The sequence below is a fragment of the Gregarina niphandrodes genome (genome assembly GCF_000223845.1).
Source record: "Gregarina niphandrodes unplaced genomic scaffold scaffold00002, whole genome shotgun sequence".
Classification (NCBI taxonomy): Eukaryota; Apicomplexa; class Conoidasida; order Eugregarinorida; family Gregarinidae; genus Gregarina; species Gregarina niphandrodes.
The window spans coordinates 483,144-500,139 of record NW_011645774.1 but is presented as its reverse complement, the minus strand read 5'-3'; the positions used below and the strand labels follow the sequence as shown (position 1 = coordinate 500,139).

At 53.5% G+C, this 16,996-nt stretch overlaps 4 protein-coding genes across 4 annotated transcripts; 3 read left to right on the top strand and 1 right to left on the bottom strand.

Annotated features, from left to right (window-relative positions):
• Positions 1-614: 614 nt before the first annotated feature.
• Positions 615-2,987, top strand: GNI_015230 (putative transmembrane protein; the record flags this gene model as incomplete). Its single annotated transcript, XM_011130656.1, has 1 exon — positions 615-2,987. One exon carries the CDS (start codon positions 615-617, stop codon positions 2,985-2,987), a length of 2,373 nt encoding a protein of 790 aa, XP_011128958.1.
• A 1-nt stretch (position 2,988) lies between these two features.
• On the bottom strand, positions 2,989-4,129 carry GNI_015220 (REX1 DNA repair protein; the record flags this gene model as incomplete). The annotated part of the gene is made up of 2 exons (XM_011130655.1): positions 2,989-3,387; positions 3,983-4,129. 2 exons carry the CDS (start codon positions 4,127-4,129, stop codon positions 2,989-2,991), a joined length of 546 nt encoding a protein of 181 aa, XP_011128957.1.
• A 107-nt stretch (positions 4,130-4,236) lies between these two features.
• Positions 4,237-14,400, top strand: GNI_015210 (putative mannosyltransferase; the record flags this gene model as incomplete). The annotated part of the gene is made up of 4 exons (XM_011130654.1): positions 4,237-5,304; positions 5,441-5,747; positions 6,132-6,377; positions 6,485-14,400. 4 exons carry the CDS (start codon positions 4,237-4,239, stop codon positions 14,398-14,400), a joined length of 9,537 nt encoding a protein of 3,178 aa, XP_011128956.1.
• A 396-nt stretch (positions 14,401-14,796) lies between these two features.
• On the top strand, positions 14,797-16,035 carry GNI_015200 (concanavalin A-like lectin/glucanase family protein; the record flags this gene model as incomplete). The annotated part of the gene is made up of 2 exons (XM_011130653.1): positions 14,797-15,241; positions 15,356-16,035. 2 exons carry the CDS (start codon positions 14,797-14,799, stop codon positions 16,033-16,035), a joined length of 1,125 nt encoding a protein of 374 aa, XP_011128955.1.
• Positions 16,036-16,996: the final 961 nt, after the last annotated feature.

The following is a 16,996-nucleotide window of genomic DNA, read 5'->3' as shown; positions in this document are numbered from 1 at the left end:
CAGGGGTACGCTGACAACGCAGGGTACGCTGACGGATCTCATGGAACCACAAAGGGGTAGCTCGGCCAAGTAGAATTCATGCACCTGTGCAGAGTCTCGTGCGCAACCCGCCGGTGCCACACGACACAGGGGTGCATATCCTTTCTAGCACGGCGGCGCTAGTAGAGGTGCCATTCACGGGACGCCGCCATTGTACACTTCCTTTGTGACTGGCGCTTGGGAGCAGCCATGCGATCTGCACGCGATTTTTTTTTGCCAAGATGTCTTCATCCTCAGAGAGCGGGAACGAGGGTGTTGCCGTTGCTGTGCCGTCCTACGTGCCGGACATGATGGGATTGGCAACCAGCAAGAGCAACCGCTTTGCGATTCGGTACTCGCTGCTGTTGCTCGGCACAGTTTGGTTTACGACGGGGGCGACCATCGCTTCGAACCTGATGGTTACGCGGGAGCCCCCCGTGTTCCCCGTGTGTGCAAGGTCTCTACACGGTGAGCAGCCTGCAGCACACTCTCAGCTGGAGGGCTCTCTTCTGAAAGAGTCTCTCACAAAAAGATCGGGGTCTACTCCGTTCGGTGCTCCGTCCGGTACTCCGCTCGGGTCTGGTACATTGGAGTCCATGGTGCGTATGTTGGAAGAGTGCAACCCGAACGTTCCGGTAACGGGGGAGGGGTTGTGCGATGCGAAGGTGGAGAAGCACTACATTAACCCAAGTTCGTCAGTGGTGTCTCAGTTCGAGTTGAAGGATTCTTCCTGTTCGAGGAGTATCTTCACTTCGGTGATTTTGTTGCGTGCGATTACGTTCTTGGGCATGGCGGGCAGCGCCTTCCTGTTGATGCCGCTGGCGGATAAGTTGGGACGCAAGCCGATGACTAATTTGGGGTCATTGTGTTTCTTCTTCCTGCAGATTTTGTCGTCCTTTTCGCCTTCCGTCTACTTTTACAGCGTCTGCACGGCGGCTGTAAGCGTAGTGCTAGCCCTCATGCTAATCCCCACGGCCGTGACGGCGGCTGAGCTCATGCCCACCGGCAGCAGACACTACCTGGCGTTGTCACAAGTCATCGGTTTCTCTCTCGGCGGTGCGTACATTGCTGTGGTCTCCTACTTCGTGGAGAGTTGGCGCACCATCACGCTCTCCACAATTGTGCCCTGTGTCTGGCTCATCGGCGGCTGCGTCTGGATCACCGGCCTCTATGTCGAGTCGCCCAAGTGGCTCGCCTGCAAGGGTCGCATGGAGGAAGCCTATCAAATTTGGAACCACATCGCGCTCTACAACAAAGTTGACGAACGCGACATCATTACTCTCGAAGAATTCATCCGAACCGAAGTCGAAAGCTCCCGTGCAACCGTCATACGCACACCTGAAGAACTTGACGAAGAACTCTCCCTCATGTCCGTGCAGTACCTCGCCGCCCCGGACTCCGTCGTCAAGGCCTGCTCCTCCTTCCCAACCTCCGTCTGGATCGCCACACTCGTCTGGGTTTGGGTTGCCGCCACCACCGTCTACTCCGGCATCTGGCACACCAGGTACCACCCCCTCATCGAAGAACTGATGCTCAACTCCGCTGAAGCTCCACTAGCGCCTCCGGTGAACCAACCAGCCAGACTACTCCAACCAAACCTGCCGTTCTCTCTACCGGACCAGCTGCCTTACTCCACCCCGCTACACTCCCGCCTCCCCTACTCCAACGCCGCCCACCAACGACTGCTGCAAGCAATGGCTGCCCAACAGCAGCTGCCCGCCGTCCAAGCCCTCCCTCCCCAACAACAAATTGAGCAGCCCGTGCGTCAGGAATTGCCACACGCGGCGCCTGAGCAACGGCTGCCCGAGGAGCCACAACGCATTGAACGAAAGGAACCGCTGGCAGCACCCCCGAGCGTGCCGGCTGCCGAGGGAGACGCCAAAAACGAGACGGTGTCCGAGACGCCGATCAAACCCCTGGAGCTCTCCAACGCGCTTTCAGAAGTCCCGGGGGACCAAGTGGCCGAGGCAGAGAAGGAGCTGCTCAGCGAGAACCTGCCGACCCCACAGGAGTACTTCGAGCTGCTCAACTCCTACCTCCGCGATGGAGGATACTTTTTGCTCGACAAGGCGAGGATGATCCCGGAAAAAGCGAACGAATTCTATGACGACTATGAGCTGGACCAGATGCTGGCGGACATGCGACGTGACTTCGAGCCAGAGGAGGCACCACTGGAACCCGACCACCCAGTGGTCAGTTTTCGCAAAAAGAGTAAGCTCATGATGATGTTCACCGCCGTGACCTACGTCATGGACCTGCCCTGCTCGCTCATCGTCATCCTCCTCTCCGGACGCTCCTGGTGCGGCCGAAAGGGCGCCACTCTGTCCTTCAGCTTCAGCGCCGGGTGCATGCTTGTAGCCTCTGCCATCCTCTCGATCAGCCAATCCACCAAGACCGTGCTCCCCGTTTCCATGGCCGCAGCAGGGCGCTCCATGCTCTCCGCCGTGTTCCAGATGTGCTTCGTCTATACCGCCGAATGCGTGCCAACAAGCGTGCGCTGCGGCGCCCTAGGTCTGCTCCTCGGTTTCGGCAGCGTATTCGCCGGACTCATCATTCCCCTCAGCGAAGTCCTCGACACCCGCTTCAAGGACACGAGCATTCTACTCATCGGCGGTATCGCTATCGCGGCGGGACTCCTGGGCACTACTACGTTACCCGACACACTCGGCCTGCCGCTCTGCGACACGCTCGAAGTCCAGGAAGTCATGTACGAAAACCTCGGCTACCACCGTACCTTCTTCCACAGGAGGCTACACCGCGTCATTGCCTTCGTATATCACAGAACCTGCTGCCTGGACAGAATCTTCAGAGCCAGGACTCACAGCAGCGCGAGCCACAATAACTTCGAAGCCCGTGGCCGAAGCTGGCTCAAAAACAAGATAAACACCAAATCGAGAAAACAGCTGTACAGGTTCCAAGTGGTTGAGAATGATGAGAACCAACTGGCATCTGCGGATACCCACTATTAGGCTAAGGCTTTCCCGACGCCGAGTCTGCTGATGGTGACCCCGCTTCCGCCGAGGGCAGCGAGACTCCTGATGATGGCAGCGCTGGTTCTGCTGCTGCCGATGGAAGCGCCGCTGGAAGCACCGATGCTGCTGAAGCCGATGTGGAATCTGCTTGAGGAAGAGTGGCTTGGTTCTGAGGGGTGTTCTCTGATCCACCAGCCGGCGGGGCTCCTGAGTTTTGTACAGTGTGGATCGTTTGAAGAGCCTGCATGTTATCGCTGTTGGCGGCTTGAAGGTTCAGTGAATTTAACTGCTCTTGCTCAAGTTTGGCAAGCTGCGAAGCACTCTTTCGCAGAGAGCGGGCTTCCTCAGCCTGGCTCTGGTCTTTGCGGCTCGACAATTTGGTGCCGTGAAGATTAACCTGCAGGAATGTCATGTACCGCGAGAGCCAATACCTTTGCCAATTCCAGCTGTTTTTGGTTGGCAGCTTGAGCTGCCTTTGGCGTCAAATTCTCAACGACAAATGCCGGGTCGATTTCCGTTGACGCTAGGCTCAAGAAGGATAAGGATCGGTGCTCATGATGTGCGTGATCATGACCATGACCTCTCGCTTTTCCGCAGGGACATATGGCAGCCGCACCGAGGATTAACGAAAGCCAGCACGTGCGCCTCATGTGATATTTGGATGCGCGCACACGTGTGTTCTGAGCTGCGAGAAAATTCTATTCCGGCGTTTGCGCACTGGCAACGAGTTTTTGCGGTTCAAGGGACTACCTAGCGCATACTTGCTCGGTTTGGGAAGGAATTCTCTTGGTTACAATAAATAGATGATTTTTTGTTATTAAGCACGCTCTTTGCTGCAGGCATTGACTGCATCTCGGGTTACTTTCTCATGCTTTTCGTGTATCACCCGTATTTGTTTCTGTAAAAAGCAGAACATCACTTGCTGGGTTGACAGGAAAAATGAACATGAAACGGCGGGGTTGGTTGGGCAAGCGCAAGGTAGAGAAGCTTACCTCCAGTGTCGTGGTGGAGTTGGGTTTGCACAGCACGTACTCGTCGCTGATTCTGTATTGGATGAAGTCGGTCATTTCGTTTAGTTCTTCAATGACGGCCATGGTGGCAGGTGTAGTTTTGACGAGCACACCGTCGAACACGCGCATAAATAAAAATGTTTCGCTCCATCACTGATTGGCGCCCGGTCTTGCATTCTGCGGCGCGTGTGTTGTACGCAATCGATTGGTTGTATGTCTTGTCAGGATTGATTCACATGTGTTTACTGGAACCCGGAGTATGGCACGGTGGACTTTGGAAAAGTAATGAGTCGGATTGGAGCTTACAGTTTACGGATATCGATTATGCCGTGTTTGTCGGGGGTCAAGAGGCCTCCTTGCGTCCTCACTATGGCTTGCCGAATGGTAACCTCCCAGCGTTTGACAGTTTCCTGACGACCCCGAACCCGTATGGCCGAGTGACATACCGATACACACCCTTAATGGCTCTACTAACGTATCCTAATTGGTTGTTCGGGGACAGCGCAGGAAAGTACGTCTTTTGCATACTCAATTTCGTTACCTTCCACTACATCAAGCGGATATTGCGTCTTTTCCACGTTGCGCCGGTGCCCGAGCGGATACTGATGGCTCTCGTCACTCTGAACCCGGTAATAATACAAGTTGCTGCCAGGGGAAACTCCGATGCTATAATGACTTCGCTCGTGGCTGCCACCATCTACTACTACCTTCGGAAACGATATCTGCTCGCTGCATGCCTCCACGGACTTAGTATCCACATGAAGATGTACCCCATCCTCTTTACTGTCCCCCTGGTCATCGGCATGAACAGCTGGACTGACCCACGACAAGTCATCTCACACGTCGTCGGACATTCCTCCAAGAAAGCTAATGGCCTAGAACTAGCCACCCTCGAATCTGACCGAACGGCCACTGGCTGGTTTGCCTTGTACGAAGCCAGTCAGAACCGGCGCTTGACTCTCAGGACCCGACTCACTTACGCTTTCATCTTGGCCACCCGCATCGCCTTCTGGCCCCTGTGGATCGGGCTCGAGTGGGCCAAGAGACTCACCACTGACCAGTGGCTCTTCGGCTTCCTCTCCGTCGCGGTCGGTTTCGGCCTCACTGCTATCGTCTACTTCCGGTACGGCTGGGTCGCACTCTACGAAGGCTTCCTCTACCACTTCGTGCGACATGACCATCGACACAACATGGCCGTCGTCTCCACCTGGGCCACCCTCATCACGCCCAGGAGGTACTACGGCTTCAAACTACCCACCCTACTCGGAGCACTTCCAATGAAAATTCTGCTCACAATCGGCAATGTAATTACTTCACCTTACTGGACTTGCAGCACTGAACCTAATTGGACTTGATACTTCACATGGTCATGTCGCACACGTGTGTCCAGACATACCGCACTTGATATGTACCACACTTATAATCTATCAATAATCTTAGAAATTACTGGTGATATTGAGTGGCCTTGTGTTGGTGCATATATCAGTTCCGCTCGCTTTGTTTGTCCAGGTATTGTTGTTTGTGGCTTTCAACGGAGTTGTTACCGTGCAATACTTCGTTTGGTACATGTCGCTCCTGCCTTTAGCCATCGCCACGGCGCCAAAATGGCGAAGCACCTACCAAGGGAAAACCACGAACTGGCGCGAATGCTTGCGCCTCTTAAAACCTCTATTGACCGTTTGGTTGCCTTTATGGTTGACCGCCATCTTGTCCTGGGTTCTCTTCTCCGACTGGTTCGAACATCGAGGTTACGCGTCTGCGTTCTACTGCATGACGTTCTCTTCACTTACGCTCCTGGCGAGCCATATAGGCATGGCCACTTATATTCTCGGTGGCGCAGCACCCTAGCGGCTATATTATTCGTCTACTCATTGACTCACTTCCTTTTTCCTTTTGTTCATTAAACCAGCTCTTTTCCGTCGAAATACTTCCTTTTTTACAACAGGACTCTACAACGGAGTTATGGCTACCAGGCGTGAGTGATCAAACACCCCGGCACCTTCCCAATACCCCCGCATTCACCTAGCACAGACGTGGTCTCTGCCGCTACCGCACGCGTGGCTGCTGCCGCAGCCCAGGTCTGGTAGACGTCACCCCAAACCCCAATTGTTAACAACGTGCTTTCCCTTAGCTCGTGGAGATGCTGGTGTTGCTACGGCTGTCGGTTTGGTGACGTCCAATAAGGAGTCCCTGATGCTTAGCAAATACGGTCTCAATGCCTTAGCCGAGTTGTTGACTCCTCCAAAGATCAAATACCGCGAAAACGCGTTGGAGGCGTTTTATATTGATGACGGCGGAGTGATAAGTGCGCTTAATAGTCTAGCTAGCAAACTCAAGACCCCTCAACATGACGAACAAGCCGAGGCCATCGCCAAAAGTAGGTTCCTTTTCTTCGTGTGCACACACGTGTGTTTCGTGTGCACACACGTGTGTTTCGTGTGCACACACGTGTGTTTCGTGTGCACAGATGTGTGTGTGTTTTAGTTCTGAAGGCCATATTTGAGGCGGCGGAGGAGTATGAGTCATTGAATGTGCAGGGAGCGTTGGCGAAGACGCCGGTGGCGAAGGTGTTGTCCAGTTTGGCTGCGGTTGGTATCCAGGTGGAAGGGGTACTGACTCCGTTGATTTATTCGGTGGATAAGGCGGCGAACTACGACTTGATTTCCGGTGCGGAGGCGGAGCCTATAGCGGAGGGTATTGCGTCTTCATTGAAGGAGGCAGAGGGGATAAGTGCAGAGACGAAGGGTACGGCAGTCTTGGCGTTATGCGGGATCGGTAATCGAAATCCGGGTGTGGTGCCGAAGTTGGCGCAGGCGGGTGTACCGAGTATTGCGGCAGATTATTTAGAGAGCTGTAACTTCAAGGATAAGGCTGAGCAGGGCAAGGCGGAAACGTGTTTGCGGTTTCTGGGTCAGGCAAATAACGACTATCTGAAAGCAAATGAGACTATCGAGGAGAAGTGTCGTTTATGCCATAAATTGGCCCCAGCCATTGACTGCAACAACAAGAAGATTAGTAACCTGGCGTGTAAAGCTACGAGTGCGCTGTTTACGGACGAGGAGTTCTTCGACGCTCTTAACACAGTGGGTTCACCGGATGCCGATATGCCTTCTCGTCTGCAAGCGTATGCCGTGCTGGGCGCGTTAGCGGCAGACACTTCCTACGCCCAAAAGATTGTAGACGCGGGTGGTATTCCGAGTTTGCTGGCGGCTTTGGAGAACTCGGCGGCCAACTTGGCGTCGGGTGAGAACCGAGAACAGGAGCTATCAGGTGTCAACTCAGTCCTCACTCTACTAACCCGTATTGCCCAGAGCGGTCAGGACCAGGTAATGTTGGACAACGGGTTGCTAGACACACTAGACAACACACTTGCCCAACTCGACCTTAGTCTGGATGGCCCTGTGGCCGCCCGATTGGCAGGTGTTTTAGCGGCCGTCTGTACGAATGAAACGGTGGCACAGGAGGCTGAGAGTCGTGGTTTGTTATCGAAGATTCTTAACCTGATTCAAGAAAATTGTATGAATGAAGACTTCCAATATGGTGCCTTGGAATTCATCGATCAGATCTCTACATACGCTAGTCTGGTACCATCCTTAATTAACAGTAGTGCCTTCGAGATCCTGCTCACCGCTTCGCAGTATCATTTAGATGCGGATCGTTACCAGTCTGCGTGTTTACGTGCGTTAGTTAATTTATCGACGAGTGTGGCAGATGTGAGTTATGCAGCTCAGGACGGTGGTTTCGATGCGTTGGCAAAGAGTCTAGCTGCAGCTGCTGGCGATGTCTCATTAGCAAGACTTGCATTGGACGTATTATGGAATGTAAGTGCCAGTGCGAACGCTGAAAGTGCAATGGCGAATGAGAACCTGATTGCGGCAATTTGTCTGGCGATCTACGTGCTCAACGACCCAGGTATCACTCAGTTGGGTAAGGAGATTCTGGAGACTGTATGCACGAGCGATATTCTTGTGGCAATCGCAGGAAATGGTGCTCTCGCCAACTGGCGCGCTGACCCTCTGGAAGCCTTGAAACAGGTCGCCTCTTGTTCCGTCTTATGCTCCATTCCAGGCGTAGGGACACCGGAAGCCATGGACGCAAGTGTTAACGCCACTTTAGGGGTGAGTGCGGATATGTTGAGTGCGGAAGAGGAAACTGTTTTCGAGTCGGCAGCTTTACGCACGGCATTGCCCTTAGGTGATAAGGCAGGAGCCGCGCTCTTTCTGGCAGGTCTAAAAGTCAGCGGATCCGTGTTTAGTTTTGCCCCTCCGAGTTTGGTGGACTCCAGAATCGGCGAACTCAGCTCAAACTTGGCTGACTCTGGTTTGGCCAGGATTATTTTGGCCGAACCAACGAAGGAGTCGGTGTTGATTGAGGGTTTGTCTGGTCTAGCGGCGGTGACTCAGGCGGGTAAAGTTAATGACCCAGCGGCAGTAACGGCAGTGGTACAAGCTTGCTTGCGTTGCCATTCTACGTTTGAGGAGTTTCGACATGTGAGTTTGGCTACTCAAGAGGCACTGGGAGGTGTGCTCAAAGGTCCGGGTGCTCAGCAGGCGTTGGAGTTAGATGCGCCAGTGGCTATCGTCAACTTTACCAAGCGATCCAAGTTCCAAGCCAACTCATTGCTGCAGGGTTTGGTTAACATCCGGTATCAGATCGTAAATGCTGAGGGAGCCCTACCCATATTCAAACGAGAAGGCACACTCCCAGTGGTGTTGGCTGCCGTCCGTGCTCATGGCGCTAACGCCAAGGTGCGCGAAGAGGCAGGCCGTGTCATCCCGCTCCTTATGGACATGGCGGAGGCAGAGGCGGCAGGTGCGCGAATTGTCCAGGAACTGCAGACGGCGCATGGCAAAGGGGAAGCAGGCGAGGGGGACATGGTCAACACCCTTGTGGAGGCCCGGGGATTATGTATGTCTCGTGACGTAGCACGCGTGGTCGGAAGGTTGGGAGGTGCCGAGTTGTTGAGTACCATAGCCAACAACCGCGAAAATCACTCCGAAGCGAAGCGGGATCAGATTACGTCGGAGGCGATGGGTGTGGTGGGTGCCTTAGCGAGTACGATTGCGCCCAAATTGCGTCAGCAGGACTTCTTTAAGACGTCAGCGTGGTTGCTGCAAGAGGAGTCCAAGGTCCCGACGGTTGAGGGTATCGAGAGTTCGGCTTTTGCCGCACGACAGCTCTTTGGCGAAGATAAAGACGCAGATGCCGCCTACATGTACAGCACCGTAACCACCTGTTGCCAAGCGCTCAATGAGCATGGCGACAGCGCCGGCGTGGTTGACCAGTGCGGACGGCTGCTTAAGTCGATCGCGCAAGATCCGCGCACACGCCACCTTGCGACCAGCGAGGAAATGAAACAAGCACTGGTGGACGCCGCCCAACGACTACCCACGGAACGCGACCGACGAGCGCTTCTCGCACTTCTCGCTGGTGGTCTTGCCGCTGGTAACGCAGACTTGTCGAGCCTTGTACTGCAACACATCGACCTAGCTTTGCTCTCCGGACTACTTGACAACCCGACAGAGGGCCCATTGGCGCTGCAGGTGCTTGAGGGACTGGGTCATGCGGGCGGTGAGCTTCGTGATAACTGGGACCAGCAGACAGAGGATAGCACGTTGGTTACTACAGTGCAGCAGGTGATTGAATTGATTGGGAGTGCGGAAGACGACCCTGACACTATTGCAGGGGCGATAGCCGGTTTCAATGCACTCACCCGTGCCGGCAAGGACACGGCTACCTCCAAACTTGCCATGTCGCCCGTGTTGAGCGCACTTGTGAGTAAATATGAGGGGTCGCACGCGGGCTTCCGCGAAGCCGTGAACAACCTGTACAGCAACCTGCCGCCCGTGGGGACCGAAATGCAAGGTTATATCCGTGCTGCGATTGACGCCTATAACGGCAGTGACATGACTGGCATGAACCGTAATCTCATGCTCATCGTAGCCGCCCTGCGCGCACCCATCCAAGACCCAGAGGTTAACATGGCTGAGATGCCCGAGCTACTGCAATGTTTGACGGCCATGGGCGCCGGTCCTGGCGCTGACAAGAACGCAGCCGGCATGGGTGTTAAGATCATGTCGCAGCTCGCACAAAAATACGAGGATAATCCCTTCGGGTACGTGACGCTTATGGAGAACAACTGCCACCAAGTTTTGCTGAGCGTTGACAACAAAAGCTCAACCCTGTCTTCGCGTGGGCCGTCCGTGAAGGCGGCCTCGGAAGCCATGACCTACATGGCTCTTAATCCGGATTGGCGCGAGACTTTTCTTGAGGCGCATTTGGCGACGCCTATTGAACTGTCTATCCTCGAAGACTTCGATCGCGAACCGGACGTAAAGGGCAGCGTCGTGAAGCTGTTGGATGCCATCCTGGGAGGTCCACCTTCGCCGTTTGTTGACGCACTGTTTGAGAATGCCGAATGGAAGGAGAAGGTGACGCAAATGATCGTCTCCGAAGCGCAACAGGGCAAAGGCGATATGGCGAAACTTTTCCGTCTCCTCGAAGGCGTCGCTCGCAGCGGCGTGCCCACGGGCCTGGGGGATGCACTCATGACCGCGGTTGATGCATTGATAAACCAATTGAATGACTCAGACAATGTGGACTCCGAAACGGGCGCAAGTGTGATGAACTTCGCAGATGCCATTAATGACATCGAGAATGCACTTGGGAGAGAGAAGGGATACGCCCTACTTGAGGCTTTGAGTCGGAAACTTGCTGGAATGGATGACAAAGGAGATATTGTGAAAGGTCGTTACTTTGTCAAGATTAAGGAGCTGATAGCGAGTGATGGGCCGGAGGCGATTACTATGAAGCTGCTTGACACACTGGGTGACTGTTTAGATGCGGCCCAGGGCAATATTCAATCCATTTTATCGCCGCTAGAGGAGGGTCTTCACGGCGATCCGGAGACGGTGGCTTTAACGCACTCGGTTATTGAGACGCAGCAGGTTCATGAACGTATCATGCAAACAAATAATGAGGAGACACCTCCTATCTTTAATGAGACGGAGTCCCTCAATCAATATCTCCGGGTGCTCAATGACCAGCTGGACGATCCCGTGTTCAAGACCAAGTTTGTGGATATGGATGCGTTGCATCAGAAGCTTGCTCAAATTGATCAGAATGCCACCAAGGACGCGGAGACTGAGCACCTGTTGGACACGATTCAGCAAAAGCTAGCTGAAATTGTTAACGAGGATGGGGATGTAATCAGTATAGATTTCCGTAATGGTAACGTAATCAAGAATCTGGAAGTAAAGCATTTGGAGGGGGCCCCACCTCCAGAGGAGTTGACAGTTCGTAAGGTGTATGGTTATTTGAAGAAACGGCTGGTAGACGAACAGGAGATTTCACCGTTCAAAGATCAGGATCCAATTTTAATGCAATGGTTTGAATTTGTATGGGGACGATTGAATGAATATTCGGCAGATGAAAGATTAACTAAAGAAATGTTCCGAGGAGATGAATGCAAATGGGGATGTTTATGTTGGGAGTTATGGTTGGAAAATGATTATGATTTGTGCGATAGTGTGTTAGAATGGAATGTACATGATACTATTTGTGTAACGAATCTGATTGCGGCACAGCAGACAGGTGCTTATAAAGATGTGGAAATTTGTACACCTGCCTCGTCAGCATTATCAGCGATTGCATTAAAGACAACACCAGGTGGACGAACGGTAGCGGACTTGGAGGGTATTGCCGAAACATTGCAATATAATATTCGTGTATGTCTTGATGACGAAGTGGTTTATAATCGTCAGGATCATATGATTCCTCGTCTAAAAGCAGTTGAGAGAGTAGCCGTGGATCGTAGGGTCTTTCCTGATCCAGGGATACAGGAGGTGATGTTGGAATGTTGGGATCGTTATGATGAAGGGACATACGGGAACCCTTTATTGAGACAACTTTATAGGGCTATGCGTCGAGCTTTACATCCCAACCATGTTGACTTAATTAAGAAGCAAGATGTTTGTCGTCGGTTGGTGGATGAATTAAAAAAAAATAAAGACCCTACAGTGCTGATCGATGGCTTCTTCCTACTAGGTATCTTGGCTGGCTTCCCAGCCTGCCGTGACCTAATTGGAAAAGCAAATGGTGTCGAGGAATCTCTCATTGTACTACGAGACCATCTAAGTGATGCCCCAAACGTAGGTGTCGTAACCAACGTTCTATCCGCTTTAGGCAATATCGTACTCGATCATCGTGGAAATGACGATGCTTTTGTTCGACTTGACGGACTTAAAACTGTAGTATGGGTATTGAATAATCGCTCTCAGAACTACCCAGAAATGAATGCTGCCGCTGCACTTGTAGCTAATAGCTCTTACCGACGGGATGATATTAAGGCATTGTATGGTAGCAGTCGCGTGGGTGGACCGGCTGCACTTACCAGTGCTATCGTTAGTTATGATGGCAATGATAGCGAACATGCATATCGCGCTCTGACAGCGCTGTTCAAGGCTATTGCTAACTTGGCGTTATATACACCTAACATCGACCCGATCGTGGACAACGGACTGGCAGAAGCATACTATGCTATCTTGACACAAGCGGAAGTGATTCCGGATCGTGTTATAAGTGCTAGTTTACTCACACTGGCGAATATCACCCAGGAATATGTACCACGAATCAGCGCAAAGTTCCAACCCATTCTGGCCCCTCTGATTGTTGCTGGACGTAGTGAAAGTCGACAGGACGCGACATTGATCGCTCTAATTCTCGACTCCATCGCGTCGCTGTGTCGACTCGAGGAAAATGCCGCAGCCATTACTGAGTCAGATGGCGCTGGATATGTGCTGTCGGCGCTTACAGATTGGGGTAGTTACAGCCCGGAAGTGTTGAAGTCTGGTGTGCAAGCGTTGGGTCAAATCTCGAAAACGACGGAGAACATCGAGGCGATCTTGAGCTACGACGGACTCACACTGGTCACGACCATTCTGAACGGGGAATACTTCCCGGCTGAGTCGGAAGAGAACGCTGAAAACGCAGTACCGGATGTTCTGAAACAAGAAATTGCTGCGCTATGTTTCCGTTGTTTGCGTAAACTTATGGCTGGCTATCAGTGGCCGGAAACTTTCGGTGCATACTGCCAAGCCGGCGGTATCAGTACATGGGTCTGGTGGCTGGAACAATTATGTCAGGGATCGGATCCGAGTTCGGCCATCATTACGGAGGCGTTGGCAGTGGGAGCTGGTTTGGTTAAGATTCTGTCTACGCCTGAGGCAGATCACAGCTCTCAGGTGTATACACTGCTTCACGGCCAACCTCTTGAGGAGGCAGGTGGCGGTAGCGGCTACGGACCGACCGATCGACAGGAGGACCCGACCTTCGTCGACCAGATGGGGCTGGACGTGTACACGCTGGGTAGCGCGATGCATCGCACGAGTGTCCTCATGGAGGTGGAGGCCAGTAGACAAAATGCACGCGCCTTTACACCCGCCCTGTACCTGCTCTGTATGTTTGTGAGCTATGTGCCTTATGTACCAGGTGCACTTGAATCACTGTTGGAGGGTGACCAGCAATATGTAATGGAGGCCGTCGACCACAACATGTCGCTAACGATCGAGAGTGTGGGAGAACAAACTGACGAGGCTTGGGAGCTGATTGCGCAATTGGTCATGAATGGCGCTTACACCTGGGGTAGTCCTGCATTCGATGAGCAGTTGCGGCAGTCGTACAAGAGCGTGCAAAAAATGATGGACAAACAGCCCAAGCACATACGCAAAGGTGTCGAGAGGTTCTTCGGTGTGTGGAAAAGTCTAGGACCAGACACTGCCCAACCTTACGTACAGCTACACCCCGATGCCGACCGCCTAACCTCCTGGCACCGTGAGGCGTATCCGAATGGCGTGCAGGATTTGGCTTACAAAGACGAGTTGCGAAAAGGTGGTATTTGCGAAATTGTGGACGAAGCCACGAAAGAGAAGGTTGGCGTGTTCTGGAGAGCCAACCAGACTCTCAGACACCTCCAGTGGCGCAAACAATCCGAGGCCGGAGTAAGTTCGGGAGCTGCGGAAGAACCCGCTGCCGCCACCGGTAAGATCCGGAAACGAGATAAGCTCAAAGGCCTCCTTACCCGCATGGCTAGCATGGGTCAAGCCGATACGGAAGCACCCGTCAAGGCCGCCAACATCGACCTTGGTACTCTCGAATTCACCTCCCAATTACCCGCCGGACGCGTGCGATTCTCCAAAGGTGCTGAAACCTCTGCATTCAAAGCATACGGCGTTGGAGGTGTCAGTGGTGTCAGTCCCGATAAGTGTATCTCAATTCTCGGTCCGCCCACCGCCGAAAACCCCGCTGGTGAAGAACTCTCGATGGTCTTCGGCAGCAAAAAGGAACGAGACTACATCCTCCTCATGTTCACCGAGTGGCGACACGCTCTCGCCAATCAGTAAGGCGCCAGTATAAAGTCCTGTGGACCTGTCAGACCGGACTTCGACGCCTGTCAAGTCTCGTGACAGCTCTCTTGGGACGTAAGTCTCTTGGCAAGTCTCTTCGAAGGACAGAGGGAGGGTCAAACACGGGGGAGATGCCGCTCATTTTTCACTTTACCCTTCAATTATAGACAGATTGCGAAGGTAGTTAGGTTACGACAGACAGACAGCTAGATCTCGGCAGGTAGCTAGGAAGACTCTTAAACACTGGGACTGACTCAACCAGATCACGCACCATCATTCAGACGACCATTGACGCATCCAGAGCCTGCTTCAGTGGGAGACAAGACGATGTACAGGAGGTTTGCTGCCCTACTGGCTGTGGCGGCGTCGATACGGGGTGCCGAACATGGACAGATGTCCTTAATAGCGCCCGAGTTCGCAGGGGTCGCGCAAATCCAAGAGCAACAGTCGGCTGTCCCGGGGGGTGTTGTCCAGGGTGTGGCTTCGAACGCGGGAGTTCAATGCGATGTGACATTCGAGAACGCGCTATGTCTTCGAAACGGCGAGTACGTGATTATGCCTCCTGCGCGGGCTGAGGGATTAGTTGCGCGCTATCTCTTCGACTCGGGGCACGCAGTCGACGTGAGCGGTCACGGCTACCACGGCTCGGGCGTTGTGACGCCGGGGCCGTCTCCCTTCGGCGGAGGCAGTGGCTACAGTGCCCGGCTGGGCAAAAACACCCTGGTTCAAATCCCGGGACTGGCAATCGGTTCCGCCACCACGCACGAATGGGCGTACTCCTTCTGGCTCTACCTTATCAAAGATACAGCTGACAAAGCCCAGGATTCCTACTGTCCGCGTAAGATCGACCCGACCGGCACAGGTGTGTCTTTTTCACACACGCACAGGTGTTTGATTCCCACAGGTCGTGCAGGTGCGTGACACGTGACACAGGCGACATCTTTTCGGTTAGTGATTGAGTCTGGCGACGGCGAGGCGGTAACTGGCGTGGAGGCGGGTCACTCGTACCTGTCGATCGCGCTGAACGGGCAGAGTCGCGGATTGCGTGTGAGTGTAGCGAGTTCGCACGGGCTAGAGTTCTTCGACCTGCACGCGCATTTGGCGTTGCAGGTGTGGTACCGTGTGGCGGTGACGCGGCAGAACAACCGCGTGGTCGCGTACGTGAACGGTGTGAGGGACGCGTTTCTGGATTTCAAGGGCGACGTCCTAGACGCAGATTCAGTAGCCGACGGACTGACGAGTCTGCGACTAGGCAGCAATGACTGCCTCGCCTTCCTCGTGGACGACTTGGTTGTGTGGAATCAACTGCCAGGTTCCCTTTATATTGAAGCCGAGGCCGCCATGGCACTGGGAAACCTCGAGCCGGCAGCCTTTGAACTTGCCTGTGTCCAATGCACCAAAACCGAAGCTGAAGAAGGCTGCTCTGATCAATATCATCTCTGCGGCGACTGGGAGCTTAACGGCGGCGTTCTCCAAGCTGTACGACAACTCGGGTGGCTCCAACTCGGCTTCAAAGTTCACTCTGCCGGTGCGGCGCGTGGCATTGTGATACAAACCGCAGACGACGCCACACCCACCGACACGCCCACAGACTCCGGCGTCGGCGGGCTCGGCATCTGTTGTAGAGATTGAACGCCTTTTTCCACACCCACTAGTCACACCAACCGACCGCCAGCACTCATCGTTTAGTCCCACTCACCAGTCAATTCTAACCCCTAGCCATGACCCGTTTAACCACTAGCCATGACCGGTTTAACCCCTAGCCAACATCTAACTATCGCTGCAAAGAATCTGGCACACGACCAACTGGGTGACTGTCCATCAGACTAGACAAATCGTCCGCGTGCAGCCTCAGAGCCAGCTCGCGGGCGGTCAACCCATCCTAAAGAACAGCCTTTATTACGGGGCAGTCACTGTGCGTGTGCATCACTCGCAAACATCCTTTGGGACTTTGGGAACTTACGTTGTTGCTCTGCCGCGTGTTCGCCCCATGCTCGAGCAATACAGCCACCATGCTGGGGTTCCTCAAGTGAACGGCGGCCAAGAGTGGAAGGGCTCCAACCTGAAAACATTTTGAGATCTCGTGTTTGACATCTTCAGTAGGAACATTTTGACATCAGAGCTCGTGTTAAGAGATCGTGTTAAACAGATCGTGTTAAACAGATCGTGTTAAACAGATCGTGTTAAACAGATCGTGTTAAACAGATCGTGTTAAACAGATCGTGTTAAACAGATCGTGTTAAACAGATCGTGTTAAACAGATCGTGTTAAACAGATCGTGTTAAACAGATCGTGTTAAACAGATCGTGTTAAACAGATCGTGTTAAACAGATCGTGTTAAACAGATCCCGTTAGGTGCCAAAGGTCGGTCGGTTGGTCGGTGAGTGAGTGTTACTCTCGAGACCGTGTTGGGGTCCGCTTTATGCGTCAATAACAATCTACACAATTCTACGTCGTTCGCGCCCGCGGCCAGATGTAATGCCGACGTGGCCAACTGAAAACACGAGGAATGCAGACAGTCCCTACATTCCGGGTGAGGGCGGGGTGCGGAGGGCGGGGTGCGGAGGGCGGGGAGCGGAGGGCGGGGTGGCGG